General features: G+C 55.4%; 1 protein-coding gene across 4 annotated transcripts; it reads right to left on the bottom strand.

Annotated features, from left to right (window-relative positions):
• Positions 1 to 2,440: 2,440 nt before the first annotated feature.
• On the bottom strand, positions 2,441 to 16,882 carry TULP1 (TUB like protein 1). 4 transcript variants are annotated; one of them, XM_044930885.2, is made up of 15 exons: positions 16,717 to 16,881; positions 16,567 to 16,618; positions 16,124 to 16,202; positions 15,697 to 15,864; positions 14,883 to 15,032; positions 13,537 to 13,638; positions 13,333 to 13,449; positions 12,866 to 12,984; positions 9,692 to 9,697; positions 9,429 to 9,599; positions 9,153 to 9,265; positions 8,054 to 8,165; positions 7,874 to 7,972; positions 5,364 to 5,535; positions 2,441 to 2,574 (listed from the first exon to the last, which is right to left on the bottom strand). In XM_044930885.2, the coding sequence occupies exons 1-15, from the start codon at positions 16,761 to 16,763 to the stop codon at positions 2,441 to 2,443; spliced, it is 1,641 nt and encodes a 546-aa protein (XP_044786820.2). In that variant the 5' UTR covers positions 16,764 to 16,881. The 4 variants fall into 4 exon arrangements, with proteins under 4 accessions (XP_044786820.2, XP_044786815.2, XP_044786826.2 ...); XM_044930880.2 differs by having other exon boundaries at positions 13,333 to 13,452; positions 16,717 to 16,880; XM_044930891.2 differs by lacking the exon at positions 15,697 to 15,864 and having other exon boundaries at positions 16,717 to 16,882.
• Between the last annotated feature and the right edge of the window lie 265 nt (positions 16,883 to 17,147).

The raw sequence follows: 17,147 nt of genomic DNA, 5'->3' as shown, positions 1-17,147 counted from the left end.
AGAAAAAAAAAAAAAAAATCTTGCAGCCCTGGATGAGGGCCCCTCTCCCGGAAAGGTGACACGGTGGGGTCTGGTCTCAATGACACTGCCCCAGGGCCCCGCTAGGCTGGAAACCAGAGGCAGACAGGCGCTCCCAGCTCTCCTTCCCCAGGCAGGAGTAGAGGGCATGACAGACAATGGTGGGGGTGGTGAGTGTGCGGTGGGGCTTAGGGTTAGAGGAGACAAGCCGCCTTCAAGTCCTCTAAAGTCTAAACACGGGCTCTGACGAAGTGTGTGGCCAAGACAAGGCCCCAAATCCAGTCCCCTTCGGAACCAGGCTCACAGAGCTCAGGGCTGGAACTCTGAAACCTCCACCCTGACGCCGGCGGCAGAAATGAAGGCAACTTAAGCCCCTGCCCCAACAGGGGGCACAGGCCCGGGGTCGTGAAGCTTGGCTGCCAGACACCGTCCACAGTCCGGCGTGGCTGCGGGCACCGCGCGCGGGAGCCAGCCTGGGCGCCCGGAGGCCCGGCCCGAGGCCTGCGTGGAGCTGGGGCCGGGCGGGCTCCGAGAGAGCGCCAGCCGGGAGTCCAAAGGGCGGCGGGGCCCGGGGCTGGGCGCTGCGGGGACGAGTTCCCCGGTGGCAGGCCCCCCAACCCCAGACCGTGCGGGCCCCCGAATCCCGACCCCGACACCCCCAAATGCGGACGTCTGGACAGGCGCTGGCACCGGGGCCAGGCTCGCGGCTCCCCGACCTCCCCCCGAACAACTCGTCCGGGTCGCGGGGGGTTGGTGGGAGGGTGGGCGGGGCTTCCCGGAGAGCTTCTCCCCCTTTCCTCTAAACTTCCCGGCACCCAGATCCGGGGCTCAGGCTCAGGCTGGACAATGGCTCTGGGAACCAGCCCCCACTTGACTGCTCCCCACCCCCCAAAGCACCGACCAACCACACCACCTCTCCCAGCGGGGCCTCCTCCCGGCGTCCGCCCGGCTTACCTGGTCCGATCTCGCGGGGGCGCTCCGGCCGGGCGGCTCCGCCGGGCCCGAGGGAGCGAAGAGGGGGGCCGGGGGAGGGGGGTCGTGGGGAGGGGGCTGACCGGAATGTGCGGAATGAGCCGGGCCGGAGCGGGAGGCGCCGGGCGCGGAGGAGGGAGCGAGCCGCACGGAAAGTTTGTGTTGAGGAGCCGGGGCTGGGGGTGGGGGCTGCGGGGAAGGAGGGGGCGGGGCGCGGAGCGGGGCGGGCACCGGCCGCGAGGGGCGGGGCCGCGCGGGGCCGCCCCCCGCCGGCGCCCGGGCCGCCCACCCTGGGGCTCCGGGACCCCCGCAGCAGCCCGCCCGGCCTCTCCGCGCCCGGGCGCCTCGCTCCTCGCCCGCCTGGAGCGGCGCTCCTGACCTGCCTGGAACGCCGGGCGCTACTCCCCCACCTCCCCGGTTCCCCGCCGGAATCTGGGGCTCCGGTCTGGGCGGGGCCGAGGGCGGAGCTCCCGCCTCGAGGGCAGGACTCCCGTCGGGGCCGGGGCCCGGGTGCCGCGTCACTAGGAGCCCGGCGGAGCCTCGGGGCGCACGGGCCTCGGGGCTCCTTACTCTCCACCCCCCCCAGTCCCGAGCGGCCGAGGCGGAGCGTCCTCTCCGGCCCGGGGGCCCGCACCCCCGACTCCCGGGGCCCCAGAACCGGCCCCGCCCTAGAGGCTGCGCCCGCCCTGCCCGAACCCGGTTTGTCTGGTTCTCCCCGAGAGGCTTGTTTCTCGAATTTCTCCCTTTCCCCCTCTTCCTGGACCTCCGGGGCCCTCCCTCTCGTCCCGGCTCCCCGGGGGCCCCCGCAGGGGGCCTCTCGACACCGCGAGCCCGCCGAGTTTCGGTAGGACCCGCGATGGGCGCGTGGGAGGGGACGCGGGAGAGCCTCGGGGCCGGAGCGGGACGGGGGTGGGGGAACGGAGGCCTCCAGCCCGCCCCCCGGACCCTTCCCGCCGCCTCGTTCTTCGCACGCGCTGAAGAACCGCTGCCCGTCCTGGCCTAGGAAGCGGCTTTATTGGGGGTGTGGGTACCGGCTCTCCGTCCCTCATCACCTGCCCCCTCCTCTGAGCCCGCGCCGGCTCCTCCGGGCCCTAGTACAGTCCCAGAGGGGGTTAAAACAACACTGACTACTGCTCCTGGACAGGAAGTGACTGGGGCGCGGGGCGGGGGTGGTGTTGGTGAAGCGGCGCAGCCTAGCTCCGCGACCAGATGTGCAGCTCCAACTCCAGATGTTCTTCATCTCCGTCCGACCCGCCGTCTGAGCTCCTCCCCCCCACCCCACCGTGCCAGGCTGGGCAGTGAATGAAGGTCACCCGGAGACGGTGAGGGGTCAGCCCCCCCGACAAGGGAGAAGTCTTCATCGAGAGGTTCTGGTGAAGGGACCGTGCAAGCCTCCAACGCGAATCCTTTTCCCAGCCCTGGCGGGCGGGCGCTGGGGATATCACTAGGATCACTCGCAGGCCAGCTTCCCGTCGAAACTGGAGAGGGCGATGGCGAACGCCTGCAGGGCGCACAGCGGATACCGGTAGTCTAGGGTGAAGGCGTCCTCGGCCACGCGGCCGAACTGCAGCACGATGTAGTCGGCTATGGACACAGACACGGGTGGGGGCGGCCTGAGACCTCGCGGGCTCTGTCCTGGCAGACGAAGCCCTCATCATTGAGGGAAGGGCCCCCACCCTTGCACTGGGATCCCAGTCCTTAGCCACCATCTCAGTCACCCTCCATCCATGCACCCTCTTATCTCACCCAATAAGCCTGCCTGCAGCCGTACCCGCCACTGTAAGCCCCTGAGGGCAAGGACCCTGCCTTACCTTCTACTGCCCAGGGCTAGGCAGATGACCTGCCCGCATTGTAGTAACCAGTCAAACTTGCTTATGCCTAGAATCCTTCCTTTCCAACTAATGCGATTTTACCCCATTCTTCTCATCCTAGACCCCAAGTCCTGAGACCACCAGCCTCATGGCCTCAACCAGTGCCCTCACTCAACCCCTACCTCATATCTGTCCCAGGTTCCCAGCCCCCATCCCAACACTTCCCCCGGCATCCATGGGACAGGATGTTGCTAAAAATACCCCCAACCCAGGCAGACCAGGCTCCACCCGAAATGTGATCTGGAGATGGGTTTTTAAGACCTCAGGACAGATGACACTGGGGGCACATCCCTAGGATGGAGTGGGGGTGGGGATCTCGTTTAATGTTAACCAATCCTGGGAACCTGGAAAATCCCTAGGAGATACTGCTCGTATCCAAATCCCTTCAACCTAGTGGGGACCTCTTCCCCAGGCTTGTAACAGGGGATGTTTTTGTGTTCTGAGTATATCTTTTTTTTCCCTAATTCTACGATGGCAGGCCTTTGACCTCACTGGAAAGAGAATAGAAATGCTTGACTTATACTTCCTACTCCTGAAAGACAATTATCTTGATGGGGTTAGGGGTGGGGCACTGGAGACAGACTACCTGGGTTCTAACCCCAGCTCTGCCTTCACAAGCTGTAAGTTACTCAACCTCTCTGCACCTCGGTTTTCTCATCTGCCAAATGCTGTTCGGTCGCTAAGTCATGTCTGATACTTTGTGACTCCATAGACTGCAGCACACCAGCCTCCTCTGTCCTTCCAATAGGGATAATAATAATACCTTCCTCACAGGGTTGTTGAAAAGATTTAATGAATCAGTATCTGTGAAGTCCTGAGAACACTGTCTGGTCCACAGAAAGCACTGTGTGTTTGTGAAATAAAATTTGAGGGCCAGGGTAAGTAATGCCTGCAGTTGCTGAGAGACTTGGGTAAGGGACTGCCCTCTCTGAGCCTCAGCATCCTCTCTGGCCACATAGGGGTTGGGCTATAAGTTTGGGGTTTTTTTTTTCATATTTATTGATTTGGCTGTGCTGAGTCTTAGTGGCTGCATGTGGGACCGAGTACCCTGACCAGGGGCTGAACCTGGGCCCCCTGCACTGGGAGCATGGAGTCTTAGCCACAGGACCACCAGGGAAGTGCCCATAAGTTTGTTTTTTTTTAACTTTTACTTTTGGCAGAGCCTCGTGGCTTTTAGGCTCCACTTTCAGTACATGATGCAGAGTACATCATGAGAAACGCTGGGCTGGAAGAAGCACAAGCTGGAATCAAGATTGCTGGGAGTAATATCAATAACCTCAGATATGCAGATGACACGTCCACCCTTATGGCAGAAAGTGAAGAGGAATTAAAAAGTCTCTTGATGAAAGTGAAAGAGGAGAGTGAAAAAGTTGACTTAAAGCTCAATATTCAGAAAACTAAGATCATGGCATCTGGTCCCATCACTTCATGGGAAATAGATGGGGAAACAGTGTCAGACTTTATTTTTTGGGGCTCCAAAATCACTGCAGATGGTGATTGCAGCCATGAAATTAAAAGACGCTCACTCCTTGGAAGGAAAGTTAGGACCAACCTAGATAGCATATTAAAAAGCAGAGATATTACTTTGCCAACAAAGGTCCATCTAGTCAAGGCTATGCTTTTTTCAGTGGTCATGTATGGATGTGAGAGTTGGACTGTGAAGAAAGCTGAGCGCCAAAGAATTGATGCTTTTGAACTGTGGTGTTGGAGAAGACTCTTGAGAGTCCCTTGGACTGCAAGGAGATCCAACCAGTCCATCCTAAAGGAGACCAGTCCTGGGTGTTCATTGGAAGGAGTGATGCTGAGGCTGAAACTCCAATACTTTAGCCACCTCATGCAAAGAGTTGACTCATTGGAAAAGACTCTGATGCTGGGAGGGATTGGGGGCAGGAGGAGAAGGGGACAACAGAGGATGAGATGGCTGGATGGCATCACCGACTCGATGCACATGAGTTTGGGTGAACTCCGGGCACTGGTGATGGACAGGGAAGCCTGGCGTGCTGCGATTCATGGGGTCGCAAAGAGTCGGAGACAACTGAGCGACTGAACTGAACTGCAGTATCTTATTTCCCTGACAAGGCCATGGCAGTGAAAGTACCAAGTCCTAACCACTGGACCGCCTGGGAACTCCCTTTCAGTGGTTTTTAAACTCTAGCAGCGTAACTGTCACTTCAACACAGTCTTACCCAGAACAGCCCAGCATCTGCCCAGGCTCTGGTCAGTGCTAGGACGAGGCCCTGAAAACAATGCACCTGAAGACAGCTGCTTGGAATATCTGAGGCTCTTTGGGGGGTACAATGTGAGTGCCCCCACAGGAGAGAGTGACCTTCCTGAATGTTCTGGCTCCAGGGATAAAGGCCAGCTCCACTCCAGCACGCGCATGTGTGTGTGTGTGAGAGAGAGAGGGAGATGGCAGGGGGAGAGGGGAGGGAAAGACCTGAGTGAGGTTTGGGGTCTTGAAGGTGGTGGGGAACAGCCTGGCTTGTGTCCTCAGATACTCACGGTCGTCAGCGTGGACAATCTGGAAGTTCTTGACTGAGGCCTGGGTGACTCGGCCTTGGAAGTTGAGGGTGTAGGAGCCACTGTCTTCGTTCCAGATGGGGGGCTTGTTGTGCAGCTCGATGAGGCTCTCCAGTGTCTTGTTCTGCCAGCGCACCAGCAGCCCGTCGCTGGCCTGGGGTGTGAGAGGTGGGCAGTATTAGGGGCAGGATAGTGAGAGCTGGCTGAGATATCTTGGGACTGATGGGGTGGGGCAGTGGCTGGGGACCTGTGGTGCTCTTATATATGTGTGCAGCCTGGGTGTCAATGGCCATGGTGGCCAGGGTTTCTTTGAGTACACCCACAGTATCTGTGGCATCCACCTGGCCAGGATGTATGTCTGGGAGAATGGGCTCGGCTGTGGGATGCCAAAGTGGAGGGTTGGAAAGTGAAAAGTAGCATCTGCCGCACAGGAGGGGCTCTGTGCCATTGGTCCCAAGAGGTCTTAGGCCACACACTAGCATCTATCACAAGGATGAACCAGATAGTCTAGGATTTACAAGGAGCTCACAGTTGAGCTTCAAGAGATGTATAGGTACAGAGTAGTTAAAATATCCTGGAAGAGTTTCTGGAAGGAAGGAGCAGGGTCTGTATGAGACATGTATTTCTTTTCTCGGTTTCTTTGTCACCTGCTCACGTTCATGGCTTAGAATGAGTCCACTCAAGATTGTGTCCTCCAAGAAGCCTTCCTGACCCCAAGTCTGATTTAAATGTCTTAGCTCTGAATTTCCATAACACCTCGCTCTTATGAGTTCTCCCACTGCACTGTTATGGACAGAATTAGATACCCTAACAGCAGGCGCAGGATTTGACTAATGGCTCTGTGCCTTACAGATGACAGGGGATGAGATGATTGGGTGACATCACTGACTCAATGGACATGAGTTTGAGCAAGTTCTGGGAGCTGGTGATGGACAGGGAGGCCTGGCATGCTGCAGTCCATGGGGTCACAAAGAGTCGGACACACCTGAGTGACTGAACTGAACTGAACTGAACTCTGTGCCTTAGTTCCCTCATAACAGGGTGTTGTGAAGATTAAGTGATTAATAGTGCATGAAGTGTTGTTTTGAGCAGTTCCTCACACAGAGTAAATGTTCAATAAATATCAGATATTGTTTTGATGGTACCTCTTGAATTGATTTTACATCCTCAATACCTGGCATTAATAAATGATTGTAGAATGAATGAACTGATGATGAAGAGATTCAGAGCAGCTCTGGGTGTCAGTTCTTACTAAGCCCAAGGCAGGCACCGCCTTTGGAGGATCTGTGTGTCTATTCCAGGATGGGAGGAGCAGTTGTGGAACACACAGGCTCCTAAAGACAGGAGCCACCCAGGGCTTGTGCCCCATGGGTTGGCCAGGTCTCTGATTATTCCAGTGTGGCTTTCCAGCAGGGAAGGATGTGTGATCAGCTGACGGGAGTATTCTTTTTCATTGTAAATGAGTAAAGTGACATCACTGTGAGTATGAGACATGCCAGTCAACCGTCTCTGAAATCCCGGGCTCACTCAGCTTGCAGTGCTGAGGGGCAAAGCGTGGGTCTGGCACACTGAAGGAGGCCCCCTCTCTCTGGGCCAGCTCTCCATCTTGCCTACATCACACACACACACACACACAGCCTTTGCTTTTTAAAATATGTCAAATCATATCACTCCTTTGCCCAAAGCCCTGCTGTTCCTTTTTCTCTGAGTAAAAACCAGATACACAGGCTCACCTGCCCCTCACTCTCACCTCTCTGACCTCATCTTCCTCCAGCCACCGTGGCAACCTTACTGCTCCTCAAACTCAGCAGGCACTCTCCTGCCTCAGGGCCTTTGCACTGGCTCTTCTCCCTGCCTGCATGATCTTTCCCCAGATATCTGCAGGGTTGCTCCTCACCTCCTTCAAATTTCATCTGCTCAGTGAGGCCCACTCTGACCACTGAATTTAAATCAAAACCTACACACACACATCTCATCTCCTTTCCCTGTTCAACTTTTTCTTCCCCGCCCCCCCTCCCACAGTAAATACCACTTTCTAACACACTACACAATTTACTTACTTATCACAGTCTTTGTCTATCGTCTGTCTCCCTCCACTAGAATGCCAGGTTCATGAGGGTAGATCTTAGTTTTGTTGACTGATGTCTGCAGTTGCCTAGACTAATACTTGGTACTCAATGTATGTGTGTTGAATGAATATATGAATGAATGATTTTGATGTACACGAAAAAAAAAAACAACACACACAAACACAACTAACCAACCCTATTGTGCTCGTTTCAGTGAGTTCAATGAAAACCCTCCAAACTGAATCTATTGTGCAAGTTGCCAGAATGAATTTGTGACGGGGCGATGGGTGTGCTCCGGGTTGGGTATTGGCTAGGCCGAACACCCCCTCCCCACCCCACAGGCTTCCCGGAAGTGGGTTACAAGCCGGTAACTAGGGAGCAAGACCCACAGGGAAAGGCGTGTCAGGGAGGTGCGGGGCTCACGTTGCGAGGCCGAATGGGCACCCTTTCGTTGTCGGAATTCATGCCAGGAATGATGACTGTCATGCGCCGGGGACCTCGGAAGCCCAGCACATTGGTTTCCTGGGAGGGAGATGCGCATTAGACCACTCGGCGAGGGAAGGGGCCTGCCGCAGGGCACAAGGGGACAGAGGGCACTCTCACGTAGATCACGGCCGCCAGCTCCTGCCGAAGGCTCCCCACGTCCGTGCTGCCGCCGCGGTGCGGGTTCTGCCCATTGTCAAAGACGGTAAAGCGGTTTCCCAGGAGGTTGGACCTGCGAGAGGGTGGAGCTGGGGGCGGGGCTGAGGGGGTTCCCCACCCCTTCTTCCAGACCCCTCCTCACAGCCAAGCTTAAGAGCTTTCTGCCTCAAGCATGGGTGTGTCTTAGGACCCTGCCCCTGGCTTTCTGCATGAAGTCTTTTTAAAACCTGGATCTACAGGGAGACTGGGCAGCTTTCAATCCTCAGCTCTTACTAGCTGTATGACCCCAGGCAAGTGACTTAAACTCTTAGCCTCAACTTCCCCATCTGTAAAATGGGCGTGGTAATAGTATTTACTATCAATTTGGTTGATAAGATTATTGAATGGATTAATATTTGCAAGTTACCTAGAAATACCTCTGACACATAGGTAGGCCTTACATATGTGCTTGGTAAAGACATAAAGCCTGACTTGGGGACTCACTTTCTCCTCATCTCTCAGATTTGTGGTGAGGACTGGATGAGCTATAAGGGGAGACCTAACACAGGGTGGGTGCTGACTATTTCGTTCGGTCAGTTAGTAACTCTTTGTTGAATAGCTACTATGTGCCAGGTGCTAGGAATTCAACCATGAACAAGACAAGCATAATCCCGGCTTCATGGACTTTATGCCCTACTCCAAGTGAGGTTCCCGGACCAGCAGCATGGGCATCACCCCAGTGCGTCTTAGAAATGCAGAAGCTCACTCCCAGCCCAGACCCTCTGAACCCAATTTTTTTTTTTTTGCCTCACCCTGGGGCTTGCAAGATCTGTTTCCCAAACCAGGGATTGAATCCAGGCCACCACAGTGAAAGCCCAGAATCTTAACCTCTAGACCACCAGAGAACTCGCCTCACTGAACCATTTGAAGAAGATCCCCAAGTGATCTACATGTATCAAAGCGGACAAGTGTCCATGTATATAGAGAAGCCCGGGGCCGGGGGACAATTCCAGCGTGTCTGAGGTGGGGCACTCTGCACAGCGGGGCAGAGGTGACTGGCCCCCGAGCTCCGCAGCCCCACCTCAGCTTCCCAATGAAATTCTCCCCTCCTCGGGACAGATTGGTGGGATCGCTAGAGATGAGGTAGTTGGCAGTCTTGCTGCGTTTCCGCTTCCTGCCGGCCAAGAGAAACACCTGGGGAGAGGGGCAGCGGAGATGCGCTGGAAGACAGAGGCAAGCGGGAAGGGAGTGCGGAGAGGGGAAGGCCCGTTTGCCCCCAAGCCCCCACCCCCATTCTGGCTCTCGACTCGGGTCCGGGCCCCTCCCCTCTCCCTTCTCCCTCCCTCCTCCGACCCACCTTCTTCTCGGTGTCCAGGTGCAGGAAGTAGGAGGGATACAGGCCCCGGTCCATGCCCTTCTTGTCCCGGGTCAGCCGGCAGCGGACCGTCCGGCCCTGGGGGGCAGGCCGAAGCACGAACTCCTGGGGTTCGTCCACTTCCACGGGTGGGGATGGGGCCCTGTCCTCCTTCTGAGTCGGGGCAGAGGGTGCGTCAGCCCCAGAGCACCATCTTCCCCAGCCCTCAGCAGGTCCGGAGCCCGGAGGCAGGCAGGGCAACTCACCGCTTTCTGTTTGGGGGAGAGAACAGAGGCTGCTGCAGTGCTCGCTTCGGGCCCCTCAGCCTCCCCCGAGCTCGCCAGGCTGTGGGGAGCTTTGTGCTTTATTAAGATTCTGTTTAGCTTGTGGTTAAGAGCCAAGGCTCTGGAGCCAGACAGCTTGGGTTCAAATCCTGGTTCCACCACTAACTGTCTATGATGTTTGTTAATTTTTAACAACGCTGTGACTCAGTTCGTTTCACCTGAGAAGTATGCAGGATGGGGGTGGATATCTGGGACAGACCTTAGTTTATGTATTTAACAGACACTCATAGAAAGTCTACCGATGTGCCAGGAATTATTCTATGCACTTTCCAAGTATTCCTCTTTGGAATATTATCATTCTTCTTATCTATAGCTACTGAGGTGGTTGGTCTCTTTATACAGGTGAAGAAGCTGAGGCTCAGAAAGGCTTAATAACTTGCCCAAATTCACAGTTAGTAAGAGGTGCAGCTGGATGTTGAATGCTGCCCCGTCTTCTGTTAGATGCACAGCCTGTCGAAAGACCTTCCATCACATGGATGCTCTTAGGAAGTGAACTGAGCTGAGGCTGAAGGTTTGGGTTACTGTGTTCTAGGCACATGGTGTTAGAAGTGTTAGCTACTACTGTTACTATGTGCAGGTGTGCTAAGTCACTTCAGTTGTGTCTGACTTTTTGTGACAAGGAAATGGCAACCCACTCCAGTACTCTTGCCTGGAGAATCCCATGGACGGAGGAGCCTGGTGGGCTACAGTCCACAGGGTCGAAAAGAGTCGGACACGACTTCACTTTCACTTTCATGGACCATAGCCCACCAGGCTTCTGTCCATGGGATTCTCCAGGCAAGAAGACTAGAGTGGGTTGCTGTTCCCACCTCCAGGGGGTTTTCCTGACCCAGGGGTTGAACCTGTGTCTCCAGCATCTCCTGCATTGGCAGGTGGGTTCTTTACCACTAGGGCCACCTGTTAGTTTAACAGAAAGTAAATACTCAATGAATGTAGCAGCCAATCTCCAAGATGGTATTTATACTCTAGTGTAGATCCCTCCCACATTGGTCTCTGTGATCAATGGAATAAGGCTGAAGTGATGTGCGGGAACTTTGAAAGCTAGGTCAAAAAAGATACTACAGCTTCTGCCTTGCTCTGTCTCTTGGGCCATTCTCGAACTCTTGAGGCAAGTTGGCTACCACATCATAAGGACACTCAAGGAGCCTCTGGAGAGGCCTCCAGCCAACAATCATGATAGTAAACCAATTTAGAAGTAGATCCTCCATTTCCAGTCAAGGTTTGAGAATGAGTGCAGCCCCACTTGACATCTCGACTGCAAATTCATGGGACACCCTGAGCCAGAACTACTCTTGCTAAACTGCTGTTAGATTTCTTTTCTTTTTGAACTTTTTGTTTTGTATTGGGGTATAGCCGATTAACAATATTGTGATAGTTTCAGGTGAACAGTGAAGGGATGCAGCTATACCTATACCTGAATCCATTTTCCCCCAGACTCCCCCCCCATCCAGGCTGCCACATGACATTGAACAGAGTTCCCTGTGCTATACAGCAGATCCTTGTTGCTTATCCATTTAAAATATAGCAGTGTGTACATATCCGTTCCAAACCCCCTAACTATCCCTTCTGCCTATCCATCCCCCTGGCCACCGTAAATTCGTTCTCTAAGTCTGTGAGTCTGTTCCTAGATTTCTGACTCATAGAAATTAAGAGGATGAATTGTTGTTTTAAGTTTTGGGGTGGTTTGTTACATAGCAATACAACAAATGAATAAATGAGCTCATTTTGCTCATTGAAAACTTTTAATAACTCTTTGGTTGCATTAGGCCCTAGGGTGGCCTGATTATTGCCCCTCTGTTCTTACAAGGCTAGTACCCTTTGCTCATATGTTCTGTCCCTCACATGAAGGGCAACCAAGATTCTAACCCCAACTTTCTCAGCAGGGGAGAGAAGGGACTGCCACCTGGGTATGTGCATTTGAGGAGTAAATGCTCTCTGGGAGCCACCAAGAAGCCCTGGTGGGCTGAGGTTGCCCATTTTGCTGAAGACAGGTTTGCACTGGGTGTGAAGTGAGGCTGGTGTTGGGAAGTGGGCCCTTAACCTCCGGGTGAGTGGGCATCTCTTCTCCACTCTAGGCTGCTGCAGAAGAATCTTGGGAAACTGAGGACTATGTTTGGAATGTGGTATGGAGAAAGCTGGAACTCATTTAAACATTTCTATATGGTGAATTTCAAGGGCCTACTATATTAAAGGCTCTGCATGCCTGCATATTCTTTCTGGAAGATAATAAACTGGGCTTTCAGTCTATACATCAGTATCTGGTGATCTTGGCCCATGTGAATCAGTCCCTCGAGACCTGACCACTCTTGTACAAAGGAATAAACCCACAAAGCTAAGACCCCACGCTCACCCCCCAGGCCCTGCCCTCGGGGTGATCTCTCCATTCCTGGCCTGTTTCTCAAAGGCTTTCATCACTTTCTCCAGCTGGACCCCTCTCTCTTGCTTACTCCAGCCTGTGCATGTTGGTACCTGAGTCCTGTTTGTGAGGAGGGGCAGCATTCAATATATTTAACAACATGTTCTGCCCCTGGAGACTGCCCAATCAGAATGGACATGGTAGAGGAAGGTCCTGGAGGCCCTTGAGAGCCAGTGTTAACCCTCTGGTTGCTGGAAGGTTGGGAGGTCCTGGGTGGGAGAGGAAGAAGCATTCTGAGCAGTCTCAGAGCAGCAGGGTAGAACTATTTTAATAAATCACAGTCAGCTGGCTGTCAGTCAGTCCCTGTGCCCAGGGGTATGTACGTCTGTGCCTGTCTGACTGTGCTCCACCTCCTGGTACAGAAAATGTGTGTGCTTTCAGGCAGGGCCATACAAGCACCTCCGGCTGTGTCTGATGGTTAGGCTGCAGTGGGGAGGGCTCAGGGCAGACAGCATAAGGCCCCCGGGTGGCCAGTCCCAGCCTGGTGACCCTGCAACTGCCTCTTCTGTTCCTACAAACCTGGTTCCCTTTGTCCTCGTACCCTGTCACCAAAGAGGGAGCTAAGAATTCTAACCCCAAGGAACTCCATGGCCCCAGCCCACGAGGCCCCACACCCAGGTCCCCCAAACCCTGCCACTGCTCCCAGCAGGGACCTCGCCCTCTCCCTTCCAGGCTCCCACCTTTTTGCCTTTTCCCTTGGCTTTGCCCTTCTGATTGCTGTTCTTGGTCATCGCAGCGGCCGCCTCATTGTCCTCCTCCCCTTCCTCCTTCTTCTCCTCTTCGGAGCCTTTGGGAGTTCCTGGGGATGGAAGGGGAAGCCTGTTCGCCCCTTACCCTGACAGGGGCACATCACGATCTACAAGGGACACCCACGCCTCACCTGGACCCTTCCCACAGCCACAGGGGAGCAACCCCAGTTCACTATTATCGGAAAGGAATAACCTCAGAAAGGCGAAGACCCTGTCCTGAGGCCACACGGCTTATTAAAGTGGGCGTCAAGGTGCCCCCAAGTCTTCCGACTTGAGAACCTCCGCCTTACCCCCTCTGCCTTACCCGCCCCTCCACACTGACAGCTGACTGCCCCTGGACGTCCCGGAACCAGAGCTCACCGGTCCGGAACCAGAGCTCACCAAAGCTCACCACCCACCCTTCTTCTTCAGAGCTTTCTCCGCTGGGCACTCCCCGGGAACCAGAAACATGGCTGCTGGTGTCTTCTTCACTGTGCCTGGGCTCACGGAGCAGTCCTTGTCAGCCTCCCCGGACCCTGCTGGTGTGGAAGTGAAGAGGTCACACCCCCACCCCCACCAGCCCCACACCCAGAGACCCTTGCTCCTCCAGAGACTAGGCTCACCTTTCTTCTTCATCTTTCTTATCTTGGTCCCTTCCCCCGCTGGAGCCTCCTTTTTCTTAACTCGAAGAGGTTTCAGTGGGGGGCCAGGGCTTCCCAGATCTCCTGGAAATGGAGGGTGGGGGTTAGACAAAGACGAGTCACACCCTCCACCTCACTCATTGTCCCTTCAGTCCCCTAGGAGGCTCAGAGCTCCTCTGCTTGTCTTGTTTTTAACCCTGAGTCCAGAAAGAACTGAATGAACACCAGGAGTATAATAAGTAGTGAATGAATGAATGCCAGGCCTTCTAAGGAAACTCTGAACCCCAGCTCCCACCCTATCTCCATCAGAAATCCTGCAAACCTTCTCTGGTCAGAGCTACAGAGAGTCCTCCCACTTCGAGAGGCCCAAGGTCCTAGCTATGTGTCTACATTTACATCAGACCCCAGCACCCGCCCGTAGGGCAAGGTGCCCAGCCAGGAAGCCATCACAGTATTTACTCACTGATTGATTTTTATTATAATCACTTGGATACTTTTGTAAAAATTATAAATATAATTCATATTGAGTTAAAAAAACAAAACTAAAAACTCACCAAGAACATGAAAATCCTCTGCCCTCCCTGGCTCAGCACACCCTGAGCAGGGGGCTGGGAGGATGGTGGTGATGGTGAGGGGGGCACATATTAATTTAAGGATCATTAGAGGGAAGAAGTTTCCCAGGTGGTGCTAGTGCTAAAGAACCCGCCTGCCAATGCAGAGACACAAGAGACATGGGTTTGATCCCTGGGTTGGGAAGATCCCCTGGAGGAGGACACGACAACCCACTCCAGTATTCTTGGCTGGAGAATCCCATGGACAGAGGAGTCTGGCGGGCTACAGTCCATGGGGTTGTAAAGAGTAGGACACAACTGAAGTGACTTAGCATACAGCATGCTGCTGCTGCTAAGTCGCTTCAGTCGTGTCCGACTCTGTGCGACCCCACAGACGGCAGCCCACCAGGCTCCCCCGTCCCTGGGATTCTCCAGGCAAGAACACTGGAGTGGGTTGCCATTTCCTTCTCCAATGCATGAAAGTAAAAAGTGAAAGTGAAGTCGCTCAGTGGTGTCCGACCCTCAGCGACCCCATGGACTGCAGCCTTCCAGGCTCCTCCGTCCATGGGATTTTCTAGGCAAGAGTACTGGAGTGGGGTGCCATTGCCTTCTCCGATACAGCATGCAGAGGGAAGAAATCACCAAAGGATGGAACACTTGGGTCCAGGCACCTGGTAGCTTTCTGATGTCTCAACCCCTGCACATCCATGAACCCCCAGGCCCTTCTGGGCCCAGTTTTGTGTGTCTTTTTGCCCCCTCTGGACCCTCAACACCCACCCTTTGGACCCTGGGCCTTGGTCTTCCTCTCCTTGATGTCTGTAGAAGCCTTCTCTTTGGGGGGTTTCTTGGGAGGCAGGCGGACTCTTTCTTTCTTTTCCTCCTCTTCGTCTTCATCTTCCAGGTCATCCTCTTCCTCCTCCTCATCCCCTGTAGGTAGAAATTCATCAATATGGGGGTTGGGGTGGGTCCTCTAATCTCTGCGGGTCTCTCCAGATTTCTGGGAGGTAGTGAAGGAGCCAGGGGTAGGAGGCTCCCCTCTGGAACAGAAACAGAAGGAAGATTCTCAAAGAATGCGGTGACCCCAAAGTCTTCCACAGCGTGCAAGTCACACGAGAGCTGGAGTCGGGGGTACGCTGGGGGCTTGGCAATCCTATTCTGGGAAAATGCGCTTCTCTGCAGGCCCTTCTTCTCTCTCTGGCTGTCACACACCCTCCTGGCATCTTTCAGTTTCCCCTTTTCCATCCCTTCTAATGAGACTCGTGCCTGCTTCTCCCACTCTGCTTCTCCCTACCCTGGTCTGTCTCTCTTTCTAACTCCCAGCCAGACTCATCTGAGCTCCCGCTGGCCCCTAGTCCTGGTCTAAGGCAGAGCTCTTAACCGCTCCTTTGTGCCTCGGTTTCCCCATCCGAAAAATGGGGGAAAGAACACGAGCATAAAGGGTTTCCTAGTTCAGAGCCAAGGCCAGGGATGCAGACGCTGTTTTCCCCAGCTGTCTGCCTCTCACCCTCTGTTGTTCTGTCCAACCTCTCCTCTCCAGTCGCCCGCTCCCCTGCTGGTCTCCAGACGCCCCCTTCCCTCGGGGTTCGCTCACCGTCCTCCGTGTCCGGGGCGTCTGGGGCGCGGGCTACCAAGAAGGTCTCCCGGGGGTCGCGCTTCTTGGCCTCGGGGTCCCTGAGGAACTTGGTGTAGACTGTTTGCGCTGCCCGGGCCTCAGCCGGTCCCTGCGCGGGCTCCTCCCGCGGCTTCCCCTTCCGCCCGGCTGAGCCGAGATGCACGGGTCAGGAGTGACCCCCACCCCTTCCTGCGAAGGTGCCCGCGCCCCCTCGGGCTCCTCACTCTGGGGGCTCCCCGGGGCTCTGTTTCACTTTGGACACCGCTCTCCCGGCTTTCATTCATCCTTCCGCTCTTCCTATCCCCCAGCTCACCCCCCTCCCCTTCGTTCCTCGCCTGCGGGCCTTCCCTCACGGGACCCTCACCCTGGGGGTGCCCCGGGGCTCCCTCCCCCACCCCCAGCCCACCTCCAGGTCTCCGGGGCTTGGATCCCGTGGGGCAGGGAGCCTCTGGGGCTTCTGGCTTTTTCTTCCTCAACTTCTGTCGCTGCGGAGTGGGGGGTCAAGAGGAGGGAGGGGAAGGAAGGAGGTGGGGGGGACTCTGAGGGCTGCCCATCACCCTTCTAATCCCTTGAGCCGCCAGAAATAACCGCGGATTATCGGGAGGGGAACTGCGCCCCTTCCTGGGGCACGATGGATGACTCCCTCCGACGTCTCATGGACACCTCCAATGTCCCAAAGCCCAGGTTCCTCCCCGCGACACCCCATGCCCCCCAAACACCCCTTTCCTGCAAGAACAAAATAAATCCCAAACTTCCAGGGAAGTAAGGACCCCCAGAGGCTGCCCCGCTCCCAAATCCCCTGTGCTACGTGGGGGGCTCTCTGTCTCCTCCCCAAGCCGGGTGACCTACCTGCTTGGTGCGCTGCTGGACCTCAGGGCTCCGGCCTTCCTCCTCGTGTCCGCTGAGGGTAGCAAAGGAATCAGCCTGTCTCCCTCCCCAAACCCTCCATCTGAGCCCCCCACCAGGCTTCAGGTAGGGTGAAGTGGGGGCTTTCCAGACCTGTCTGAGGCCCACACCTCTCGGAGGGTGTCGTCCTGCAGCGGCATGGTGCCCGCGCCTGGCTGCACCCACTTCTCTGGCCACCCTGCAGCTCTAGAAGCTTCCCTGCCCCCGGCCCCAGCTAATCCAGGCTCAGCCTCACCCCCACCTCCTGCAGGCTCCAGAGGGTGGCAGGACTGTGGGAGGGGCTTCTGCCCAGAGCACCCTCCCCCTCCGCGCGGCGTGGCCTACTAAGAGAAGAGGCTGAACTCCCAAGATCTCAGATCCCCCAGCCGCCTGAAGGTTGGCGTCCCTGTACGAGGTCCTCCCATGCCCTGAGCTTTGACTTAGAGATGCTGATTTGTAATTTGGTGGTGGTAAATGGGGCATGGGCAGAAAACATGAGATCAGATCCTGTATGTATCTTCATTTTTCATAAAAAAGAATCAAGA

Source organism: Bubalus bubalis, chromosome 2 (assembly GCF_019923935.1).
Source record: "Bubalus bubalis isolate 160015118507 breed Murrah chromosome 2, NDDB_SH_1, whole genome shotgun sequence".
NCBI classification, from domain to species: Eukaryota; Metazoa; Chordata; class Mammalia; order Artiodactyla; family Bovidae; genus Bubalus; species Bubalus bubalis.
Note: the sequence above shows the minus strand (reverse complement) of the source record. Positions and strands in the feature narration are given on the sequence as shown.